Genomic DNA, 23,820 nt, shown 5'->3' on the forward strand with positions numbered 1-23,820 from the left:
CTCCCAATTAGGACAGCAAAACAAAAAACAAACAAAACAAATAAATGGTTATATTTGACCATTATTGCACTATTTATTGGCATGTATTCAATTAAAACACTCAAAATAAGTGTATAAATGACAGCTGCTATCGTACAAATTGCATTCGAGTTGTGGCAGCGTTAATGTGACAGTACAACAAAGAAATGCTCTGTTAATATGCACTTTAAAGCAAAAAAGCTAAATAAAGGCTCTATGAAAATAACATGACACTAAAGAGGATGGTGTTTAGATAATAAATCATCCATCTCTTGATTGTTCAAAATGCCTAATTATGTTACAAAGTCTTAAAATTAGGTGAAACAACATGACTGTCTGTCTCGGGAGGATACTTGCAGTCATACAGTATGAGGTGTTTGCTGGGAGGAAGTATATCAGAACAAATGAAAATGGTTTCTGATGTCTACTGATCTCAGATCCACGTGGTCTTGACGAAAGAAAAAAAACTAAAAAAAAACAAACTTCGTAGTATGATCATTTTTAGATGCAAAGATTGCAGTTAATTAAATTATTTTCATGTATTTCTGTTTTCCAAATATAACCCACATATAAGTGGATGCTGCTCCACTTACAATACATCTCTTCCTTCTGATAATAAACTGTCAGTTCTCATCAGGTGGATTGAAGATACCTCAAAGGCAGAAATGTCCTTATTTATTATTCACACCCCGTGAGAGATAGGAGATTAAAACTGGACAGGTTTACTGGACACAGAGCTCATTAACATTCACAAACATCCGGCAGAACTGAGGGTTTGCTTTCAAAGGAGCTCAGAATGTATCATCAGAATTCAAACAACTTGAACATCCACAGACAGCACATATAGATCTCAGAGATCAGGAGAAATTAATCACAGATTACAACTGAATTTGTCTTAAAACAAAGAAAGGTAAACATCAGGATTTACCAAAGATACTGAACACTGAATTTACTCTCAAGCTGTTTTACGCTGGCATGTGATGTGTGAGGAATTTAACACCTTATGTCCTTATTAGGACTGAAACTCATCATTTCTGATGCAATTTTATGTCCACTTCACCGGATGAGTTGGTTTGGATATCTCCTGTTTGAGGCTGTGAGTAGAGGTAAGAGAAAGTCTTATTATCTCGTTTGGTGAGGTATTTTTAAACTAAGCATGAGGTCTGTGGGTGATCTGATTCTCGTGGCTGCTAATAAAGTGCATCGGACTGCGATTTGCTCTTGTGTGTCAGCGGGAGAACGTGTCTGTATGCACGGTAGCGGTGGAAGAAGTTCACAGACATGTCTTGAGAAAAAGGCCTGCATTCAAAGCAGTACATAACTTAACACACAAAAAATAGTCGATTTTTTTAACCTCTAAGTTGAGATGATGAACTTGTTTGCAAATAGAATTTACGGAGCGACATCATCATTCCTCTGGAGTCATGTTTCAGGTCACCTGTGATGTTAAGGTCAACATTTCCTCTATGATCTCACTTTTGGTCTCCACTGGTCTGTTAACCCAGAACATGGTGACATAATGGTCCCTATGTGTATATTAGAAGGATATTCAAAATGTATCTTTCTTACCTTTTGTCTTTGAAGCAGATTTTACCATCAAAAGATTTTCGTGGTCACAGATGCTGTTTGCTCTTTTCCAGGAAGATAAAATGTTTAGCTGGCCGAAGCCATCATTCAAATCTAATATTTTCCACTTACTGCTGCACTCTGCGCCGTGGACTTAACGTACTTTCCAGAGAAGAAGATGAGCAGAGTGGGGAAATATTGGATTTAAACATTAGTTTTTGCTCGGGGCCCAACATTTTATCATTCCAGGCACATAGGAGACACATGTCGAGACACAATATACTCTTGAAGACAGAGCTTGCTTTAGGATAATATGTATTAAAAAGAAATGTTTTTGACTTATTCCCTAAGGTTTACATATGGAATACGATATTTTATCAATGCAAATGTTTTTACAGTGCAAATCATAGAAAGAATGTGTTGACGTCAGCTCGTAGATATCCGTCTCTTTAGCTGCTGTTGTGGGAGGAGTGCTAATACACAGAAACAATCTCCTGACATTTAAAACGATGCCATGGGAAGTGGTAAATCTAAAACAATGAGCTGAGACTTGAGGGGAACGACAGAGTCAGCTCCCAATTCACAGAGTGACACCTTTAAAATACAAGAAGTCATTTAGAAAAAGATTATTATTTGTTTTTTATAGCACTTGAACACAGTTGCCTTCTACCGCAGGTATCCTCACCTAATGCATAATAAACACCACAGCAAACAGCCCACAGATGCTGAACTCTGGGAATTTACATAAACAACCAACTTTGCCTTTTTTTTAAATCTCTTTGCTCAGTTTTTCCAGACTAAAGACAACACAGGCCTGTTCCCTCCGCTGCTGCGATGTTCTCTGTTCCTGAATAATTCAATATTGCTCACTGTCTGCTCCTGTTGTGTACTGCATGGTTAAGAACCAGTGAAGGGGAAGGCTCAATGCATGGGGACAGGCCTTGTTTTCTACGCCCGCAGCCAAGCGTGTGTCTTATGTAAGGGAGGGGGCTGGATGGCCAGAGTACAACATCCGCCGCATGAAAACTCATGTCGCTTTGTCATCGTGTGTCTTCCCCATCCCCGCTCTCACTTTCTATGTAGTACAACCTCGCTAATGCTCCGGTTTTTTAATGAGCGGTCAACATGGTCGTTACAGAGAGTTCTCTTGGGTTGATATTTAATTTTCTGTCATTGTGAGTCTGTTTTACATATCTGCCTTCAGCTCTTTATCCTTATCTCTCTCATCCCAACCCCCACGCTCTCCTTGCTCTTCTTTAACAGGCAGGCATTCTGACAGGACAATCGCGATGACTATTTTAAACTTCTTAAGGAGTACTTTGTTTTGATAATTATGTGTTTCCATCATGCACTTTTTTTTCCCACATTAACATTCCAATGCGCAAAGGCTGTCTGTAAATATAAGTGTTACGCAGCATAATCACAAAAAATGAAGATTGTGCTCATTAAAATGTAACGGCAGCTCACCGCATCTCTCCAAAAGAGGAGATTTGAACCTCGTATCCTGTGAGACATCTGGAATATGAGGATTCAGCTTGCGAATGCATTATTTAACAAACCTTCCAGCCATGTGATCTTTGCAGGTGTACATGTGTCTGTTTCTCATGATTTCACACCACACAAACACCTTGCCCCTCAGATGATTCTCTGAATTACAAATAGTTATTGAATTCGTCTTCCTGTCAATACGCTTTGTGTTTCACAACTTCGAGTCAAATTGTTCCTGAGCTTTTTGGAGCTGCCTGGTAATGAACAAATACTTTTCATGAGATTAAACCCCTGTACCCATCAAATGTACAGCGAGATGGCTAAACACAAATGTAGAACCCGGTGTGTGCATTGCAAAGTCAGGCCATGAGGGTAGTTTTTTTTTTTTTTTTTTTTTTTGCATGAGGAATAAATCTTACTAAAGTCTACTCACCAGCTGTTCAACTGTGTTGCACTAAGCTCTCTCACATGCACAAGAAGGCATGAGCCCGAACCACCGCTCACACTGCTGGACTCACATTTATTGAGCAGTGGCATTAATTAGCATTTTCTCTTAAAGACAATGAACCAAGTGACAATGTGAAAGAAGCTGCTTATATTGAATATCTGACTTATTGAGAAATATTACTTACATTTTTTTTTTTTTAAAGCTGCACACTACCCAGCACTAGCCAGCAGGCAGACACAGTTAGAGACTAGCTGGTGGAGGATTTAGCAGCTACAGAGTCAGATATTTCCCCCAGGAGATGAAAAAAAGAGAGCTGGACGTACCTTTACCAGACAACTACGAACACAGCTCCAAATGGATTATGACGTTGCTTCATTTTGCACTTTCTGCACAGTGTTTGGCAAAAACCATGTAATAATGTGTCCTATTTCATCCACTTGAGCATAACTGATGTTGTGGAAAAGTATTAAAAAGGTAGTGTGTGTTTACTCCAAAGTGTTCCAAGCATTAAAAGTTTGATTGATTTCTTTGCTGGTACTGTTTCAGACCGGGTAAACATGTCGTGCCCTGGAGTATGGAATTCAGTGTTGGTGTTGCAATACATTCAGAAGGACAACAGATAAATTAGTCGAAATAAGAGAGTATTTGTGTGAAAGTTGGAGTTTATCAAAACACCTTAAGCTATTGCAGTATGGGTCTCTTTGTCATCACAAGTGAAAGCTTTGATGCAGTGTGTTTTATTGCCTGACGGCCATGACAGATCAATGCAGTGTTTGACTTGCTGGTTAATATTTAATTACTGTGTATTGATTGTGGACTCATGGCATTCCTGAGGTTTGGACGCCCAATTACTGTCAGTCATTACACTAACACGGTTACACAATACTGGAGGCTTTGCATTCATTATTTCACCAGTCGTTGCTGCAGGCCCGTCTTTATGCAGCACTCAGAATCAGGCTTTTCTCATTTGTCTAAACAAAGCGGCTCGGTAAACAATGAGTCTCTGTTTACTTTCTTTAACTGTAAAAGAAATAGTTGGTTTAAATAGCTAATTTTTTTCTTTAGATTACATGTGCGCTTTTTTGCTCCTTGTATATTAACTTTTCTGCAAAGACGCATCGGGTAATGTTTTGTTTTCAGATGTGGTACTATGATCACAACAGAATTAATAATTGATCTATTTTTTAAGGGTTTTGTTTCTTCTGTATTCTTTTATTGTTTCTGAATATTCCATAAAACCTGTGTTGAATAAATGAATGTGTTAATGCGATGGCCTGAACTGCACAGGAAAACTAACAATTCAACAATATTACACTTCAGGAATCTTAACCATTCCGACGTTTGAGTTTCATTCTCCTCAACACTGGCTTATATCAAAAATACCCTGCTCTTTTAGAGGAGATGATGATTCTTTGGCATTGTCCACGACTGAGTTCTTTCTCCACAGGACAAGAAAAAAGAATGACTAAGCAGCCAAGTTGCCTTCTGGCCCTTTTGCTGAAGGAATATCAATCCAAAGCCCACATTAGTTCCATCAGGACCTCTGACAGTTGGACCACCACCAACCCTCAGTCTGTTAGTGAAACATTAAAAAAAAAAAAAAGTATAAATCTGAGCCTATTGTTACAGAGTACTGAACTCACGTGGCCAGATTTGTCACAACCAAACATACTGATGCTCCTCTAACATAGGTGATAACACAATGTATTTGCATATCTCAAACCTGTAAAATAGTAGGACTGCTTGTGTTGGACTCCTTTAATTTTGCCATTAAGCTTCCACAGTGATCTAAAAATAACTTTGATCTTTCTTCTATTGAATGGCAAGAGTGCCCTGGATCCCTCAAGCCACTGGCCAAGTTCTGTGATTTAAGAATCCTGTGCATTAGGTAACTTTAGGAGACAGCTTCTTATAATAAATAAGACCTGGAAATGCTTCTGATAGACTCGAATGGAAATACATGTAAGCAGTGCTGAAATATTGAGGATTGGACTGACATTTTAATCTCAGTGTTAAAAGCATATTGTGTATTTAGCATTGTTCTCAGCGTCTTTCAGCTGGCACAAGACAGTGTTGTCCTCTGGCCCTTCCTTTGTTTTGTCATTGGAACTTGTGGCCCAAACACTTCCCTCCAGTCAGATGCGTCTCATTCCAGATACTTTGGCAGCTCAAATTAGATTTTAACCCACAACAACAATGTAAAATTTGAACAGAATCCATGCTGTTACTAGTGGAACACTACAATATAGAGAACAACAGTACGTGGACAGACAACAAAGTAAATTGTCAAAGGTGAAAGGAACCTACTGGAACAAGACAATTTCTATCCACGATGGAAGGCATCGTCGGCATAGCCATGTATTATACATCATTGTCACAGTCACACATTCAGATAGGTTTGGTGACAGACACACAAATATGATCTGATCAGTTGCAAACAATGGTGTGATGAGTCCGTCCCAAAGGTCTGATTTGCCTGCATCTAAACAAAACCTAACTCTGTCAGGAACCAAACAGAACCTGAGCTGCCAGGAGGTTTCTGTGTAGCTAGTTTTGGACTTGATTACTTTTATGACTTATTCCGACAGGCCTAAAAACATGGCTTGATTTAGATTCAAAAAGTGTCATGAAAGACAATTTAACTATGTGCAGTAAAACCAACACAAATCAAGAAACACAAATCAAGATATTTTATGTGTTGGCACAGGACAAAGGTCTCTCTCTTGGCCATCTAAGAAACAACATTTTTGAGGAAATCACTCTGACAAGGCTGCTCCTTTCACAATCCTAAAACTACCAGTGTCTTCTTACATTATTCTTCAGTTAAAATCTGCTTTAAAACCTTATGGTGCCTCGTAACGCTCCTCAAAAAGTTGACTGGATGTTTTGTAAAGTCCTCCTCAATTATGTCATTATGGATGTTGCTGGCTTGTAGTGAGGAGTTACTGTCCGTTATTCAGACAGTATATGATACACCCTACAAAGGTTTCAAGAGCTGTGCAACTGTCCAGGAACATTTCTTCACGTGTTCTGGGAATGTCCAGGTTTTGCCAGTTTGTTCAGTTATATAAATAGAGTGTTGGTTGATCTTAGTGAAATTGTCCTTGTACCCGATCCTTGTCTCTGTCGTCGTCATGATTATACTAGTCTGAAGCTAATCCAGCTGAGAATGTTATTCTCTGGATTTACAGCTGCCAAGAAACCAGTCTTAAGATCCTGGATTACACCCGACATCTGTATGCAGACTCTCTGGATAAATAATCTATTGAACATAGTAAATCTGGAAGGCTCCTTCATACAATGGTCCTATTCAAGGGAACAATATAAAAGAAGGTCTAAATACAGAGAAAATGTTTTGAGTAAGAACATTACTCAAAGAGCTTCCAAAAGCTTGTCAGGAGAGAATGTGAGTCTGTAACTGATTAACAAGACACTCAAATGTAGAGTTTATGTCTTTAAATTTGGACGGTATTCTGTTTGGGCCGATACGGTACATTGTGCCGTGCAACATTAGTGATGGCCTTGCTCTGTTCCAGCGCTGCGGGAGCTAAATGGAACTCTGCCATCTTTAATTTTAGTATTTATTCTTGTGTTTTTCCTATTGTGGCATTTCTGTAAACATGACTGAAATGTGCACCTTATCATTCTAATACTAATTAATCATTTCCAACATAATTCTCCTCAACGTTACCCTTAGCAACTCCAAACACATGCATATGCACATGTGCAGGTTCGTTTAATTGTGTACCTGATATGAAATTGTTGTTCAAACTCTGTTAAAACTGTATTTTTTAGTAAACTTATGCATGAAAAGAAAGACATAATCTTTTTCATTTTTATCTCACAATTGTTTTTAAATGAACATCTCATTTTAAGTGACATTTTAGTATTTTTTGTTGTGTTGAACTCAGTTATTTTTTTTTAGGTTTGTCATCTCTTTTGACCAGTGAGTTGAACTGAAATCTGTTGTTTGTTGTGAATTTGAAACCTTGTAGCTCTAAAATTCAACTTCTTCTTAAGCATCAGAGTAGCAAATTGTCTAACACTTAATTGTCTAAATATGACAATCACAGACTGAGGTTGTGAAGCTGTGTTGGTCAGTTAAGTTCTCACATCATCTAAAGAGCCACAAAAATCGTTGTGGGTCTCCTGGGAAAAAAAATATCCTGTTGCATTCAAAATCAAATACTGAGCACACAAGATGCTATAGTTCACAGCTTTCTTATATTTTGCACCCTGGAACAAGTTGTCATTCTCCAAAGCGGTTAACTTTAGAGAGAAGTTACCTTCTACACTGGTACCTTGACACAGGGTTTCTGGGATTTTTCTGTAAACTTTATGTCGTAATTCGAGCACAATATAGAAAGCCATCAAAAAGCAACTGAAATATAGTGAATCGAGCCCTTACTGGCCTCATCTATTATTCATGTATGCTGTACCATTACTGATAAACCCGACATGTGTGGAGTTGGGTTTGCAGATGGTGATTTGCTCAGAGGTCTGCATGCTTTAAACAGCGTTCACCAGCCAGAGCAGTGTCATGTTCATCAGCCTGCAGCCATTAGTTTCCTCCACTGAGAATGTCATGTGTCATGTGACTGGCAGAACAGAGCCCACTTTGCAACGTAAAGAGAAAACGATGGATAGAGTGTCATGCTTACTACGTTCATCATATACAAGGTGTGTCAGAAAAGGTCCAGGACTGGTGCCACAAAAGATATATTTCAAACCTAGACTATGAGTTTTTCCCTTCAGACGATCAACCAGCACGTCTACAAAGAGATCCTGCTGCGTTTGCTTCATTCAGTGCAAGAAAAGAGGTGAGAGTCGTGGTAGGACAAGTCGTGGCTGCTTCACCATGACAACGCGCCTGCTCACAATGCCCTGAGCATCCCACAGTTCCTGGCTGAGAAGAACATCACCATGCTGGAGCAACCTCCCCACTCACCCCACCTGGCTCTGTGGGATTTTTTCCTCTTCCCCAAGCTCAAGGAGGTCATCAAGGGGATCCGTTTTGAAGACGTGGACAACGTCAAGACGGCTGTAACAACAGAGCTGCAGAGGATCCTGAAAGAATCCTTCCAGGAGTGCATGGCGGCGTGGCAGAGAAGGCTGGAAAAGTGGGTTAGACTCCAGGGGGATTACTTCGAAGGAGAAAACTTGTAGTTTGTATTTGAAATATATCTTTTGTGACACCAGTCCTGAAACTTTTCTGACACACCTCGTATATAGATACATAAATATGTATGAATGGAGTTAATATAGACCAAAAAATTAAAATAATGGACACTACATTCTGGCAGATTGGAAAATACATTCATCATGTGACAAGCAGAAGGGGTAAAAGTGTGACAGCTGAGTCACGATGAAAACTCCCAGCACTCAGCATTGAGATGAAATGGGATGGAAAGCTGCCTTTCATGCTCTGCTATCCAGGCCACTGCCCTCGCCGTGGTAGAGTGCCAGTTACTTTATCTGAACGGGCAGGAAACACAGACGGCCTGTTTTTCTGTTGCAGTGGCATGTGTTGCTCACCTGATCCCTGCTCGTTCTTTCCAAAATGCCGAAGCCCCAGACTTTTTGCAGTGCTTTAAACACCTAATCGACTGTCAACTTTTCCGCAACGAAAATAACTCCAGGACTTCTGGACAATACACTTTACAAACCGCAGCTACGCAAATACACTAACATCAGCCTATAATTAAGATGAAATTATGTGTGAGCTCGTCAAAAAAAAGGCCAAACAACAAGCCTGCAGAGAAACTTACTTATATCTCTTGTGATGACAGTAATCTTGTGAGAGGGTTGTGTGTGGCTCCAACCCTTTGTGAAAGCGAGGTTGATATGGCACACTGTGTGATTCGCCCTCTCTCTGAGTCACTTTGGGTGACTTCCTCACTTTGATCATTCCTTTGCTCTGCTTCAGTGGAAAGAAGTTCACAGGAAGGCGATGGAAGGCACATTAGTGCTCCTCTGTGAATCTGTTTCAGGGTTATTCATGAAGTTAAGTACTTTCAGATGTGTGCTTTCAAATTCATGCTTTCATTTGCCCATTACCAACAGACAGTCGTTTGCCCGATACATTAACTCAAAGTTGGGTTAAAACAGTTGGTGAACAGACAAGTGACTGGTGCCCCACACTAAACGGGCCACAGAGGAGCACATTTATGCAGAAGATTAGGTTTTGTGTCTTTTCTTGCAGCAGCGCAAACATTACAGACCTGATAAATCATTTAAGCAAGTTAAACATTGGTCTTGCTTTTCTGCTACATTCATCTTTGCAGATTTATGCACTTTTGATTAAATGTGAAGCACTAGGAACAGATTCTACAGCTGTACACATATATAAGGGACTTTAATGACTTTGAACACTTTTTGTATTTCAGTGCACTGAGCTGACGCTTCAACATTTTTAGCCCAAATTAGATTTGTTTCACTACAGGAAACAACAGCCTCAAATCAGCAACATACACACTGAGAGGTGCAGTGAGGATTTATACCGTGCAGTAAAGCAACTCTGCTAGTTTTTGCCGTGAGTTTTTAAAATGACAGTGCTCACTTCCCAGCGTGAAAATGTTGCACCAAAATAATTCTGCCAGTCAATATTTTGAGGGAACACTGTCCTACATCCATGGCTTAGCATCGCCCGATACGTCTGTGACTTGTTTTAAGAAATACAAACAGGCCAGAGCGTTTCCCCCCCATCTATAGCAGAATGATAATGAGGTGCCGCCAGACAATTCTACACAGCACTGCCAGTGACAGAGAATGATCTGGCCACATGTTTGTAGAATAGTCATTCTCTTATCTGGGCTTTTATTTTGACACCAAAAGAAATAACCAAAAACTGGAGAGCTTCTTCAGTGAGGTCTCATTTGGAAACAAAAAAAACGAATGATTTTTTTGGGTTCAAAACAAAAAATAAATATATAAAAAAATAAGCCATATGACTTCTGGTTTGTGGTTCCTGAGAAAAACAAAGGAGGTACAAAAAAAAAAAAACAGTAAATTGCTATGTTTAGTTGGTTTTCATGGTTTTTATTCTGACATCATGAAACTGTTTTGAAACAAAGAACAGAAATGTAAAGAACTTCACTTTGCATTGGCACAGCTCTGAAACACTTGGTCTGAACTACTTTTAAATCACTTTTCCAAAAGAAGAAGAAGAAGAAGAGGAAAAAGAGCCTTATCTGGAGTCACGTGGTTTATCTGCTGGTTAGGAGTCTGAATCGATCGCATTAATAAACCCACAGCTCCCTGGTGCGCATTTCTATTATTTATGAATAAAGACAACAGACTGGAGCTCCTGGGGGGGATCGCTGTAATCCGTTTGGAAACGCGTGCTGGTCGGCAGGCGGGGAGGAGCTTTAGGACCCGGTAGGTGTGGTGAGTGTGGGTCGGATTGGATTTTTTTTCCTCGTGGAGTAGCAGCTGGACGCATGCGCCCCCCCCCCCTCCACCTCTCCATTATCTCTCCATCCACAGCGCAGGAGCAAATAGGATGAACTTGTCGTGTTACCTGCTTAAAGGCGCCGCCGGTTGTGTGAAAGGCTCAACCTGCTCACGGGATAGGTGAAGGAAAGTGTTTATTTTCTCTTGATGGAAAGTTGAAAAAAGCGAGACGCACCAGAAGATTAACGAGGAGAAGACTCTTGGAATGTAAAGCGCGCAACCGGAGAGCGGATTAGATCCCACTGCGAGGAATCAGAGCGTGTAGCGTTGTTAAAGATGCGGAAACAACAACGGAAGCAACAACCACAACCTGGCTTTTGATCCACTGGGATGTTTACATGCACCGGGAGCAGCATGCACTGGCTGAGGAGGAGGGTGAAAATGCTCCAACTTGGACCCAAACACCCCGAAGTTTTCTGTCTGCCGGGAGAATCTCTGTGGTGCGAATCTGCTGATTTTTACAGCATCCCTCGGAACTAAAAGGGCTTTGGTTTTTTTTTTTTGCAATCATCATGTCAAAAGTCATTCAAAAGAAGAACCACTGGATCACCAAAGTGAACGAGTGCGCGATCGTCCGGGACGCGTGTGGAGAGCTGAACGTGGAGCTGCGCGGCGGAGCGGAGAACGGAGAGTTTCCGTACGTCGGGCAAGTTCGAGAGGATGCTGTGGTTTATCAGGACGGTAAACTGTGCGAGGGGGAGCTGCTGCTGGAGGTCGAGGGGCTGTCTGTGTCTGGATTACCCCTTTATGACATTTTCACTGTGATCGAGTGCTGCAAAGGTCCGGTCAGGCTGAAAACTGTGCGTCAAGGTAAGAGAAACATGGAGTAAAGTCACCAGCATGTGTGCAAGTTGACAACAGTACAAGCAACAAAATGGGGATGTGAGTGCAGTGGAGCAGAGGAGTGCTGCTGCTGCTGCTGCTCATCTTCCCTCCACAGCAGCCTGGAGTTTCACAGGCTTTGACATGAAGCTGCCCTGACAGTCATCCTGCCCTCATTTGTCTAACATTGCTGAAGCCACTCTGGGTCAGACGTGCAGGGTCACAGATCAGGCCACTTATATGCTTAAAAACTTAATGCATTGCCCTGGAGGCTGCCAGTTTACTTCTGCAACATGTGAATTAAGCTAAATGACAGTTTTCTGCTACCTCACTTCCTCTGAGGCTTAATGGACACTTTTACTTTCTTTGCACTCTCCGTCTTCCAAGGGCTGCAACTAATCTTGTTTACCTTTCCAGCTAAATGTGAAAGAATCACAATTTTGCCACAGTGTAAGGTGACTTTTTCAAATGTGCGGCCTTTTTCAGACAAACTTGGCTGTAACAAGGAGAAGCTGCAGCATTGTTTTGCTCATATTTTCCTCTATTTTTTTGCTCCGTTTACTGATCCAGTCCTCCAAAGTCCTTTCTGTATGTTCATGTAAATCGACTGGAGCATTGTTTGTGAGAGTGAGACACCGCTCATGAGCAGCAGGGGTTATTTCTGGAAGTGCTCCCTGTGTGTTAGATGAGCTTGACCCATTGCCCACGGTCTGCTGCATCTGCATCTGTCTGTGAGACAGCTAGAGGGACGCAGCTTCGGATTCAAACTTTGGCTTGTTTTTTTTTTCCCTTCTCTCAGTCCCCAGTGTATTGTGCCTGCTTTTCGTTTGTTCATCGACCAAATCTGCTTGCCCTCCTTGACGCCTCGGTGAATACTGAAATGAGCTGTTTTTAAATTTAAATTTTAAGTCGAAGGTGTTTTTTTTTTTTCCCATCGTACATTTCGCCTCAGATGTTTGGTTCCACAGAGTCACAGTCACTTTCACGCTCACATGTACACAATATTTGACAAAGCTCGCAGTGCCTCCTCTGGGGAAATCATTAACTGTGTTATATAACCATAGTTTAGTGTCAGTGTAGCATCTTTGCCTTTGTACTGTACGTCCATTAGTGGCTCCACAGTGAATGTTTGACCTCTGAAACTGAAGTCTCGACCCCTGGGACAAGAGCTCAGCACTACTGCAGCTGTGTGTTTGCAGAACAGGCATTTGTTTGACACATAATCAGACCAGGCCTGCGCCATGGGAGACTTTTAATGTCCACAGATTTCTAATTATTCGTATTTCTTAAAGAAAACCCCACGAAAGCTGCAATACTCTGAACGTAGAATGTTCTGGCTAGTTTCTTGCATGAGTCAGCAGATTCTCTTGGTCTCTAATTAAAGGAAGGGGGGATATTCTTTGATTTTTTTCCTCACAAGACCTCCTTTGTGCCCGGCAGTCTGTTGGGCTCCCAAGCAGAACCGGTAAAGGGATAGCGATCCAAGCTGTCCCAGACCAGACGACAGGCTGTTGGGACGGATCGGATCTCCTTCCTTTTCTCTCCAAAGAGCTGAGGTTCATATTACACGAGGCCACATCACCTCTGTGGAGTAGGTGGAAACACTATCAGCGTGTGCAAGTCGGTGTTGTGGTAGATGGTGATGCCCACAGGTGTGTTGCTCCCACAGAGGAATGCAGTCAGAAAACTACCTAAATGAAGTCTGAGCATTCCTACGGAGAACGGGGAATATTACATTCTTGTGGTATTGGAGTTTTTAACTAAGTTGCTGACTGGTTAGAAGTTTGACACTCAAACAAAAACTGTCACAATTGAACTCCTCACTTTCCGTAATTTCAAGGATTTAGATGATACAGGCAACAAATATAATGTTGCTATAGCGTAAGTTAGTTCTACTGTTTTTTTCTGAATTAGTTTACATTTTGGGAACTCTACAGCAGCTAAATGTGTGCTAAAATAGCTGTTAGTGGTTCCTGTTTGCAAATCAGCCACAGATATGCAAACAACTATCTCTGGATTCGTGTGCCTCAGAGGAAAATGTCAAAACAATTATTGGGATTTGCATCGAAGAGTCCAAAGATATATCATGTCCGTGCATTCAGTTTTTCCGTTGCTGTGTCTCACAGAAGGAGTGACCTATGAATGTACATTGTGGCATTTGTGTGCAGCACCTTACAAAGTACCTGAATTGCCTCTTTGAACTGTGTGTTAGTCAGCACTGTGGTCGCTGTTGTGTTTGCACTGGTGCCTTTCACCTCATGTAGTGTCTTTACCTCACGCCCCTCCCTCATAGTTTGACAACCTCTTGCTCATTCAACCCGAATAAACATGAAATGCAAATACACTCAGTGAATGTGCAACATATTTCCTTTTTACCTGGCTGTCAGATGTAAAAAAATATCATCTGGGATTATACAAGTCAGGTGAATGATAAATAGTTTTATGGCACAACATAACTGTGTGGTTAAAGTACAAGGGAGGAGGATTTTAGGGCGTGTCAGGACTCTGACCCACCTGTCCTCTTCTCTTTCATAATTGGCTGAATCCAGCTTAAAGTTTTTATCATCTTGTGATCACCTGATAGCTGTGACACATCTGTAAAGGTGCAAAGGTTGTACATCAGGTCATGTGACTTTACCGGATGGAAAGTAGTGCATTTGTTAACAGTGTATTCATTTGGGACTGAAATGTATAATGAAATACGTTCTTTCTTCATGACAGCTAATTGTTTACCTTCTAAGTGAACCATAAATGCCTCCAGCACCTGAAGGGGTCGGGGGTTTATGGTGGTCTGATCATGATAGTGTCTTGGCCAGGTGTCTGTCTGATCCTTGGGACTAATGGCCTTTGGTCTCCTTAGATCTTGCCTTGAACCCGGCCAGAGGGAATCCGGCCAGTGTGCTGAATGCCAGGAATTCCTGAGAGGTGGAGGCAGGAGTTCACTGGAACACCCTCATGAGACCAGCTACACTTTCATATTAAAAATTCTCAGTTTTTTCTCTATTTCTTCCCTCCTCTGAGGTCATCTCTTGCTTTCTCTTGTCACCCTGTAAGGTTGGGAAATGAATCTGAAAAAACCTGTGAGAACAACATTTTTCATGAGTCATTATCGCTAAATGTTGATCTTTTTTTAACAACCGATTTTTAATATAGACGAGGAGAAATAGGACTTAATTTGAAATACCACTTAAACTCATTTATTAGGATACACAGGAGGCAACTACTTTAATGTAAACACACATTTTATTCATTATTCTAAACTCACACAAAGAAGATAAACAGACGTAAAGATAAATAAGGATAAAGGAATTATCTCACATTGATACACTGAAAATAAAGGAAGCTAGTCAAACCTGCCGGTACATGGAGGGAGACCAGGGTGAAGCCACCACAACACGCTGAGGTTAAGGCTGTAAGTGGCTGGCCTGCACAGAGACCCCCCATGGGCCTCAGACCACCTCAGCAAAGTCCGTCAGGCCTCAGAGCAGGGAACCAGGAATTTGTCACGTAGGTGGAGGTGATGGGGAACACGGGGCGGTTGATGTTTTGTGACCATGAAGCCTCTCTTGCAAAGGCAACCACCGTCCCTTCAGGGAGGTCTGTGGGTGCTGACGGAGGCGACGAGAGGCCAAGTCGGCCACATACCGGCATGTCTCGGTAAACCTGCACATTCTAGGTTAAGCTTTATGAAACGGCAAGGGAACGAACATGTAGTTTGTTAATGCAGCCAAACTTTGCGTTTTCCTTACGTGCTTTTAATGGCCGTTTGCATCGGATGCATCCAAGTGAAACGAGTGAACGATTTTCTTATTGCCGGTGATGAAGTATCCATATCGCTATGGTTTCATCATCCAGGCCTACTATGTCATTCACCTCTCGGAGACATGGTGGTTTAGTGATTAGGGAGAGCATCTGTTTATTCAGGCAAACCTTCAGGATAGTTAACGTCCATCCTGCTGAAGTGTCCTTGAGTGCTACTTGACCTTCAGGATCATGTTGTCATTCATTCATTTAAGGATCATGACAGCTTCTTCATAGGAATTCGTAAACGTCAGCCAAAAATGATTCAGATTTCTAGAATTACCACTCAAATTTTTTAATGTTTAAAAGGAAAGTGTGTGTAAAAACCATCGGACGCAAACACACCTATTGTTGGTGTTGGAGGTGTCCTACAGTATTGGATGGAGAGAAGCTCACTGGCATTAGCTGTTTCTGTTTATATGAGTCTGCATGTGATGATGACAAATACTTGGTAAATAAGTTGTAAATCAAATGATGACATACAGTAACATACAAGCCGTGGTTACCCATGTTGGTTTTACAGCTGCTGAATTCCCCTTGAGGCTGTTGGAGTGAATGCGGTGTTACAAACCATCACAGATATCGTATTATTCACAGTACTGGAGAATGAATTGTAGGACGCAGTAAAAAAATCTTTGTTCTTTTTGGTATTTACAGCTTTGACCAGGTCAGAGCACGAGTTCTTAGCAAAAATGAATTTAAATTTCAGTTTGATGTTAAATTCAGCGGTTTTTGAACATCTTAAAACTGACTGACTTATGTAAAGGTTGCACTAAGTTGTGTCACTGAAATTGTGTCTGTGGCTTTTGTGTGTGGTTAAGAAGGCTTACACACATCCAGGCTTTGCAGACACAGATCTCTTCTGTGATGGGCTTGTCCTAGAATGCGAGTCCCTTGCATTTTCTTAAGTATGAAGACTTTGTCAGTCTTGATTAAATGCGACCGACTGCATGTAAGTATATCCATGAAAGCCTTGTCAAAGGCTGCGAATGAATCCTACAGCTATCGTTCCTCCCTTTCTCTCTGCTTTTCCCTTTCTTTCCTCAACCACTGTCGCTTTCTGAGCTCTGTGTTTTAGGCGGCGCTGGGGCCTCTAAGATGTTTTACATGTTCTTATCAGTTCATATGTTCACAGTGTTTTGTGCACAGAACAAGAGTTTGACATATGAAACTTTGGTGTGCATGTCTTTAAAGGAACCGTCGAAATAGCTGTGTTTGCTTGTGAGTGTACTGAATGACCATATACCTTTTTAAGGTTTATACACTGGAGTTGTCCCCTGGCCTTGATGAAGTGACTCTCTTAAATTGCTAACAATGGCAGCATACCAGCAAAGGAGCTGTACTGCTGCACACAAGCAGCTTGTGTCATTTAAGCTTGAACAAATGGCCGTGTAACTCAAAGACTTTGCCTCAGGTATTGTAGCAATGAGGTTAAGGTGGGACACAGGCCAGAGAGGTAACAAGAAACAAGCATCAGCTCTGTGGATGTGGTACTCCAGCAGGCCGAGGCAATCATTCTTTTCATTCTGGTGGGTGTTTCGCAATGTGTACATTTAGTTAGCGTAGAGGTTGAAAAGCAGTAATTTATCAAAAGCTGGCGCCAAATGGAATTAATATGCAAGCTTGTTTACTTTCTTTTTAATCAGGCAATACCTGATTTAAAGTACAAGAAATGTCTATTTAATTTTGTTTAGGCAAAATTTTGGCTTGTGGTATGATATTGACATTGCAGAGGAGGTTTCTTAAACGAAAAATAAATGAAAAATTGGGATTTGTACAAAAACGTATATCTTTCTTAAAGAGCCCTTTTCATTATTATTTTTATTTTTTAAAGTGCACGTTAAATGTATGCAAACTTACAAAGTCCAAAGTCCACACCATAGGTGGAGATTCTCTCCCACAAAAAGCACTGCTCCTTACCTGCCTGAAACACCTTGTTTTATGTTCAGGCTTTTCTTCTGTTACTTGTCTACATCATCATGTTACACAAATCCATAATGTTGGCCTCGCGGCCAGTTTGGCCCTCAAACAAACAGCTTCCATGCAGGCCACCATTATTTCCTCGCAAGAGCTGCCTCTGCAAGAGGTACATCACTCTACTCTTGGGTCCTCAAAGGGATCAATAAAGTTCCTTTCTGTTTGATTGTATTCTATTCTATTGTCAGTGCGTAGAGAGTGCGTACAAACATTCCTACACAAAGTATGGAATTTATTACTTGTACTTATACTTGGGAATGTGCGTAAATATACGCACAACTCTGACCATGAGCACGCACATAATCTAGTGGTAGAACAGTGAAACTACAAATAGAAAGCATTTGGGGATTTTGACCACCGACACATTCCAGCGTGAGGTTGGAGACATATGCAGCATTTCCCAGCCATCACTGAGCAGGATCAAGCCGGCAGTGTTGGATGCTATAATTCCTCTGGTCCCAGCCTACATCTGGTTCCATTACAGCCATCACCATCGAGCCCAAATGAAAGGGGGACTTAACGTTATCACTGGATTCCCAAACATAAGTGGAGCCATGGCCTGCACCCACATCACAATCAAAGTACCATCACTAATGAATTTATTTTCATAATTAGACAAGGATTTCATTCAATCAACATACAAATAATTTGCGATGCATTTTCTGGTTTTCTTCAACCTCGCTGACAAGTACCTTGATCTCAGTTTCAGAAAAATTCCTCTTTTTCGCCTTTTTTGACACGATGATAACAACAGGTGACGAAAAAAATAAATCTTCACTTGCTTTATAAGAGGTGTGTTGTTGCCGTATATGGTGATTTGGAGGCGTTTCTGAAGGCAACATGCACAAGCACAGAGGTTAAGAACACGTGAAGAACACGTTTGATAACTATGGATTTTTCTTTGTACTTACGCACACTCTAAATTTCATGCGTACGACAGAATTTAGAACCTTTTCTACGCACTGATGATAAATGAGGCCCCTGAATCTGGGGATACACTACATACCCACCACTACCTTGCTTTGTCAGGCCAACTACACAATCAGACAAGACTGGGCTGTTCAGAAGGTTTGCCTTAAAAAGACAGGAATTATATGGGAAAAGTAAAGTGTTTTTGGAGCTTTAAAGCATGGGAACCTATTCAAGGAAACCCCAAAGATTAAATAATAAACCTGTAAATGTGCATAATTTGTGCTCTTTAAAGTCAGGTTAAAATAAACACAGTTTTGGTGGTGTTGCTGGGTGGTGTCAGGTATTGTGTTGGCACATCCATTATTTTCTTGATAATTCCTGTAAATCCTTTGGTCCAAAAAAAATGTCAGATAATAGAAAATAAAGATTGTCAAAGACATTCACTTTGTATTTATAAAAGTCTAAGAATATCAGTATTTACATTTAAAACTAGGGCAGAAGCTGTTGGAATTGATTGTCAAATGTTTTTATTTATTTATTTAAAAGTTTAAATCTCTAAAATTCTATTATTTATCAGAGCCTCAAGACATTAAAACTGAAAGAATCATCAGATTTCCAACTTTGCAGTGATCCTTTTCATCTACGATGTGCTGTTTGATGGAAAACTTTGTGATATTTCATCAAAATCACTTTATTCTACATGCCTTTAAAAATTCATATAGATGGTTTGCACTAACCAGATTTAATTTTGACAAAAATTAAAAAAAATAAAAGAACTTTGGACATTCATTTGATCACTTTGCACTTCTGCAAAGTTTGCAATGAAGGCGTTTATAAAATATATGAAGGCATAGGATCATCTATGGCAAAGAAAAGTTAATGCATAACTTGCATGACAGCATGATGTGATCACACTGTATATCAAAACATGATTATATAATATGACTGAAAGTCAGATGGTGCAAATATTAAATTGCTGTCCAGCTTATGTAACAGTAACAGTGTTTGAGACAATAAAAAAAACACACATTAGTGCATGAGATAATGAACCCTGAACCTAAACAGCCATTTCTAGTGAAACTGAGCTAAGTTGAACTTCATATCTGGCTTGTCTGAGTTAATATTTACTGAGACTTGTCAGGAGAGTGTGTGTGTGTGTGTGTGTGTGTGTGTGTGTGTTTGTCTGGAAACTGGATGGAGGCTTGCATTATTTCACTGGTGCAGAAAACAGGTGTTACCCCAGAGGGAAATGTAAGCACACAGTGTTTTTTCTTATCAAGGCAATAACTCAGCTGTGTTTCAGAGAGTTTCTCTGATTGTGTCTTTCTTGTGGAAAAAGTGCTTACATTTTTGTAATGACCTCAGCTTGAAAGGAATGCTGCATGTGATAAAGGAGAGTAAAGCCATGTCTGTAGGTTGATGAAGAGAGCCTCCTCCACTGCAGGGTGGTTACATTATCAGTAACAAACACAGAAAGCCCCCAGGGCGTCTAAAATACAGTATGTTTGTCTTTTGTGCAGTTCATGTGTCTTAACAGTTTCATGATTGCCACGAGGCTCCGTGAAAGTGGTAAATAGGCAGTGTGTTAGTGTTCATAAAAGTGAAATACATTGCAGTCGCAGTATGCAGTCAACTCATAAATGCCTCTCTTAATTGAAATATTTGAAATGACAGACACATTTGCACCACTTTCCTTTTTTGTTCGACTTTTAAGTGGCCCAAACTGACCAATTACAACACCAGCTTGTAAGAAAAAAAGTTGTGTTGTTGCAGAAATGTCTGTGCTTAAGTTTAAAGCTGTTTACTGCTGTGTTCCAGTCAAAACTGGATGCCACTGCAAAGTGTGAATGATTTACTCCAAGAATAAGCTCACTGCTCCTGTCAGTAGCCTGAACATGTCTCATGTTTCCATCTCAGTATATTCGTGCAATAAACTGAGTATCAAATTTAAATAATTACCATCAAGCCAGGATGTGTTTCTGTCAGTTTTCTAACACAGCTTGTACTTTGACAGATTTTATTTAGTTTGTGTTATTTATTGTTTCATCCTAATGTGATCTGCATCTAGGCAACAATTTATAAATAAAGACATAAAAACACAAAATTGAAATGACACAAGAGGCAAGAAAATTACGTCTAAATGTACTTTGCAACTCCATTGTTGTTGTTTTTTTACTCTCTTTTTATTTGCCTGTTGGTCACATAATCATATACACAATACAAATGTTCTTTTATAAGTACAGGAGTTTGAAACCAGCTAAGGCGATTTAGTATTTAGTTTCTCTTCTCTTCTTTTTGCCCAGTTTCACTGTCACATTTTCCAGAAAAGGTTTAATTTGTGCAGAACAACCATTAACAATGCCAGTGCACTCATCACAAATTGTACTGAAAGACAACTTCCTCACTTGATGCTGTGTGTCAAGTTGTTCTCAAACAGGTACACAACAGGCACCTTTTCATGAGGGGAAAAACAGCAACTACACAACAAAACTAGAGACAAACAATAAACAGAAATTGATAAATGAAATGGGAACTCTTAGCATCTGCATGCACACAGTTTAATCCAAATGTAGGATTCAGCTGGAATATTTACATTGCTGGTAGTGAATAAGATATTCAAGGCCATCAATTATTTATTCATGTTAAAGCAACATTTAAACATATCAGCATTTCAGGAAATAAGACAAACAACACTTTTATATTTAACCTTTGGGCCATCGCAGGGTTTTTAAAGTATTTTCTCATCACCACAGAAACAGCCAATCATTCAGATCAAAGGTTTTCAGGTGGAAGTGATACACAGTGTGTTGTATGCATTACTATTGCTTTTATTTGATTGTTCTTTCAGGAGTGATATGGTGTATATACGCAGGTATTAGGCATATACACACTTCTGGACATTACGATTTTACCATATATAAATCCATAGTTTTTGTTTTGTACAGAACAAACTCATACACAAATGTCCTTCGTCTTGTCATCCATTAACCTCCAACCTTCGTAGCGCTCTCAAGATTTCCGTGAGGTGACGCAACAAACAAAACGATCCTATTCCAGACGTTAAACTAAATCACACATAATAAACAACCCTGTTAGGGTGACCAAGAAGCAGGATGTGCTGCTAATGCATGGGCTGATCTTTTACCTGGGAAAGACATGACAGCAAGATGCACTATGGGAAGAAGGCAAGGTGGTGTAGGCAGCGTGACGCTCTGGGCAATGTTCTGCTGGGAAACCTTGGGTCCTGGCATTCATGTGGATGTTCAGTTTAGATGTTCCACCTACCCAAACATTGTTACAGAACCTGTTCATGGCAACAGTAGTCCCTGATGGCAGTTACTTCTTTTAGTAAGATAATGTACCCTGCTCTGCTGCAAAAATGGTACAGGAATGGTTTAAGGTGTTAACTTGGCATCCAAATTCTCAATCGCAATATATTCAAGGATCTCAGCCGGTCCATGGAGGCCCCATCTCACAGCTTACAGGACTTAAAGGATCTGCTGCGAACATCCAGGACACCTTTAGAGGTTTTGTGGAGTCGAGACCTCGAAAGGTCAGACTGGTTTTGGCAGCACAAGGGGGAAATATGTAACACTGGATATGTCGTTTTAATGTTGTAGCTGATCTATGTATATTTTTGCATTTAAATGCCTTGTATCACACATGACTTCTCAGTCTGTAAGTCCATTTGGGACATAAAATTATGCGTTTTTCCCCCCCTACTAACCACGCCCAGGAAAATGTCTATAATTGTTAGGTAGTAGTGGAGCGGATTCAGGGTGAGTGAGACACTTAAGCAAAAGGAAAGCTTGCTGTGTAACTGTAGAGAGCCAATCACAACAACTTAACTGACATTACTGCTGAGTCTCCTCCCTGCACGATAGTTTAAATCAGGTAATCCAGGAAAAAATATACACTAGGATGGAGTTTAAAGAGCTTTGCTTCTGTCTCTGAGTCTGTTGATCTCTGCTGCACTCACATGCAGCGACGCTCGTGTATGATCCTTCAATCAAACGCACACATGTGCATGTTGGCTGCAGTAGAGTCTCATATAGTGGACATAAATTGACATTTAAGCTACGCTCCTCCTAGAGTCACACATCTGGTGGGGATTATGTACCATTACAGGCCCCTTTTTTATACACATGAATCATAGTTCTAGTTTTAGCCCATTTCTTTGGTTTTGTTGTGGTTTTTAGTCACAGTAATTATACCTTCCTCAAGATGCAAATAGTGTGTGAAACGTACTAATTTTCCCGAAGCTCCTCTGTCATCAAGCTAATTTTCATGAGCTGGAGCAGGATGCCATGCAGGGTTGAACATATTTCTATAACTGAGTTGTCTGTGCTCATTTAACTGATTTGGAACATTATTCTTGTTGTATGAAACTTGGTGTGTTGTGTAGCTGAGGGAGGGGGGAAAGGGTTGCGGTTGATCCTTAGAGGATTTCTCATGCTGTTGATCTCTATATCCCTCCCCTCCTCCGCGTCTGTCAATCTCCAGAGATTCAGGTTGCTCATAAGCCCTTGAGAGGCTGACCCGACCCTGCAGGGTTTACCAGTGTATAAAACGCTTTATGCACCATCATCTGATATCCTGACACTAATGTTCACACTGCTGTTTAATCTGAAAGCATGATCCTTAATGTATGTAAACATGAAGATGCTGTCACACAGCTCAGACGCTGTGCAAAAGTTTTTAGAGCAGCACAGTAACAGGTAAGAGGAGCTGGTTTAGTGTTGTTTAGCTTGTTGTGCTTACACAGCAGTGATGGCTGCACCAGCACTGTTCAACGTAAATGAAGCATCAATACCTCGATAAACATACAAGGGTTTCTACTAGCAGGACTTGTCTCGTTTTATATTTAATGATTTGCAATGTTATGCTGTGAAAGGTTAACTTCTACTCTCAGTCGTATCTAATATCTGTGTCTCTCTCTGGACTGCTGCTCGCTTTATTGAAACAACAGTACAAGAAGGTAGAGGATCAAAACAGGGAGTCGAGGGAGAGATGGTCACGTAAACATTGGACACTTTTAACCGTAGTGTACAAGATTTTTTCAACATCCCAATATTTCTGGATATTTCTGTGTACTTTTCCGGGAACATCCTTAGAAAACGTCATATCTGCTGAAAGCATCAGTGGTTGCCATTAGTTACCACAGCTATAACAGGAAAAGAATGCACGACTGTCATTGTGAATAGCACTTCATCTTTTTTTGTTGGATAGTAAAAACACATGTGTTCGACTATGTAGACAGATATAGATCTATACTTTGTACTCTTTGGATGACATACCACGTTAAGAAATATTCATTCGCAGTTTTAATGTTGGAC

The 23,820-nt window shown here is 40.5% G+C and overlaps 1 protein-coding gene across 5 annotated transcripts in view; it reads left to right on the forward strand.

Annotated features, from left to right (window-relative positions):
• The first annotated feature begins 10,999 nt into the window (after positions 1 to 10,999).
• Positions 11,000 to 23,820, forward strand: part of LOC103368435 (membrane-associated guanylate kinase, WW and PDZ domain-containing protein 1-like) — a 107,125-nt gene continuing 94,304 nt past the window's right edge. For all 5 annotated transcript variants that reach the window (XM_008296820.1, XM_008296821.1, XM_008296822.1 and 2 more), the window contains exon 1: positions 11,000 to 11,782. In XM_008296820.1, coding sequence (XP_008295042.1) covers positions 11,485 to 11,782 — 298 coding nt within the window. In that variant the 5' untranslated portion in view covers positions 11,000 to 11,484. The remainder of the gene's footprint in view (positions 11,783 to 23,820) is intronic.

This window comes from Stegastes partitus, unplaced genomic scaffold (assembly GCF_000690725.1).
Source record: "Stegastes partitus isolate 25-593 unplaced genomic scaffold, Stegastes_partitus-1.0.2 Scaffold1154, whole genome shotgun sequence".
NCBI classification, from domain to species: Eukaryota; Metazoa; Chordata; class Actinopteri; family Pomacentridae; genus Stegastes; species Stegastes partitus.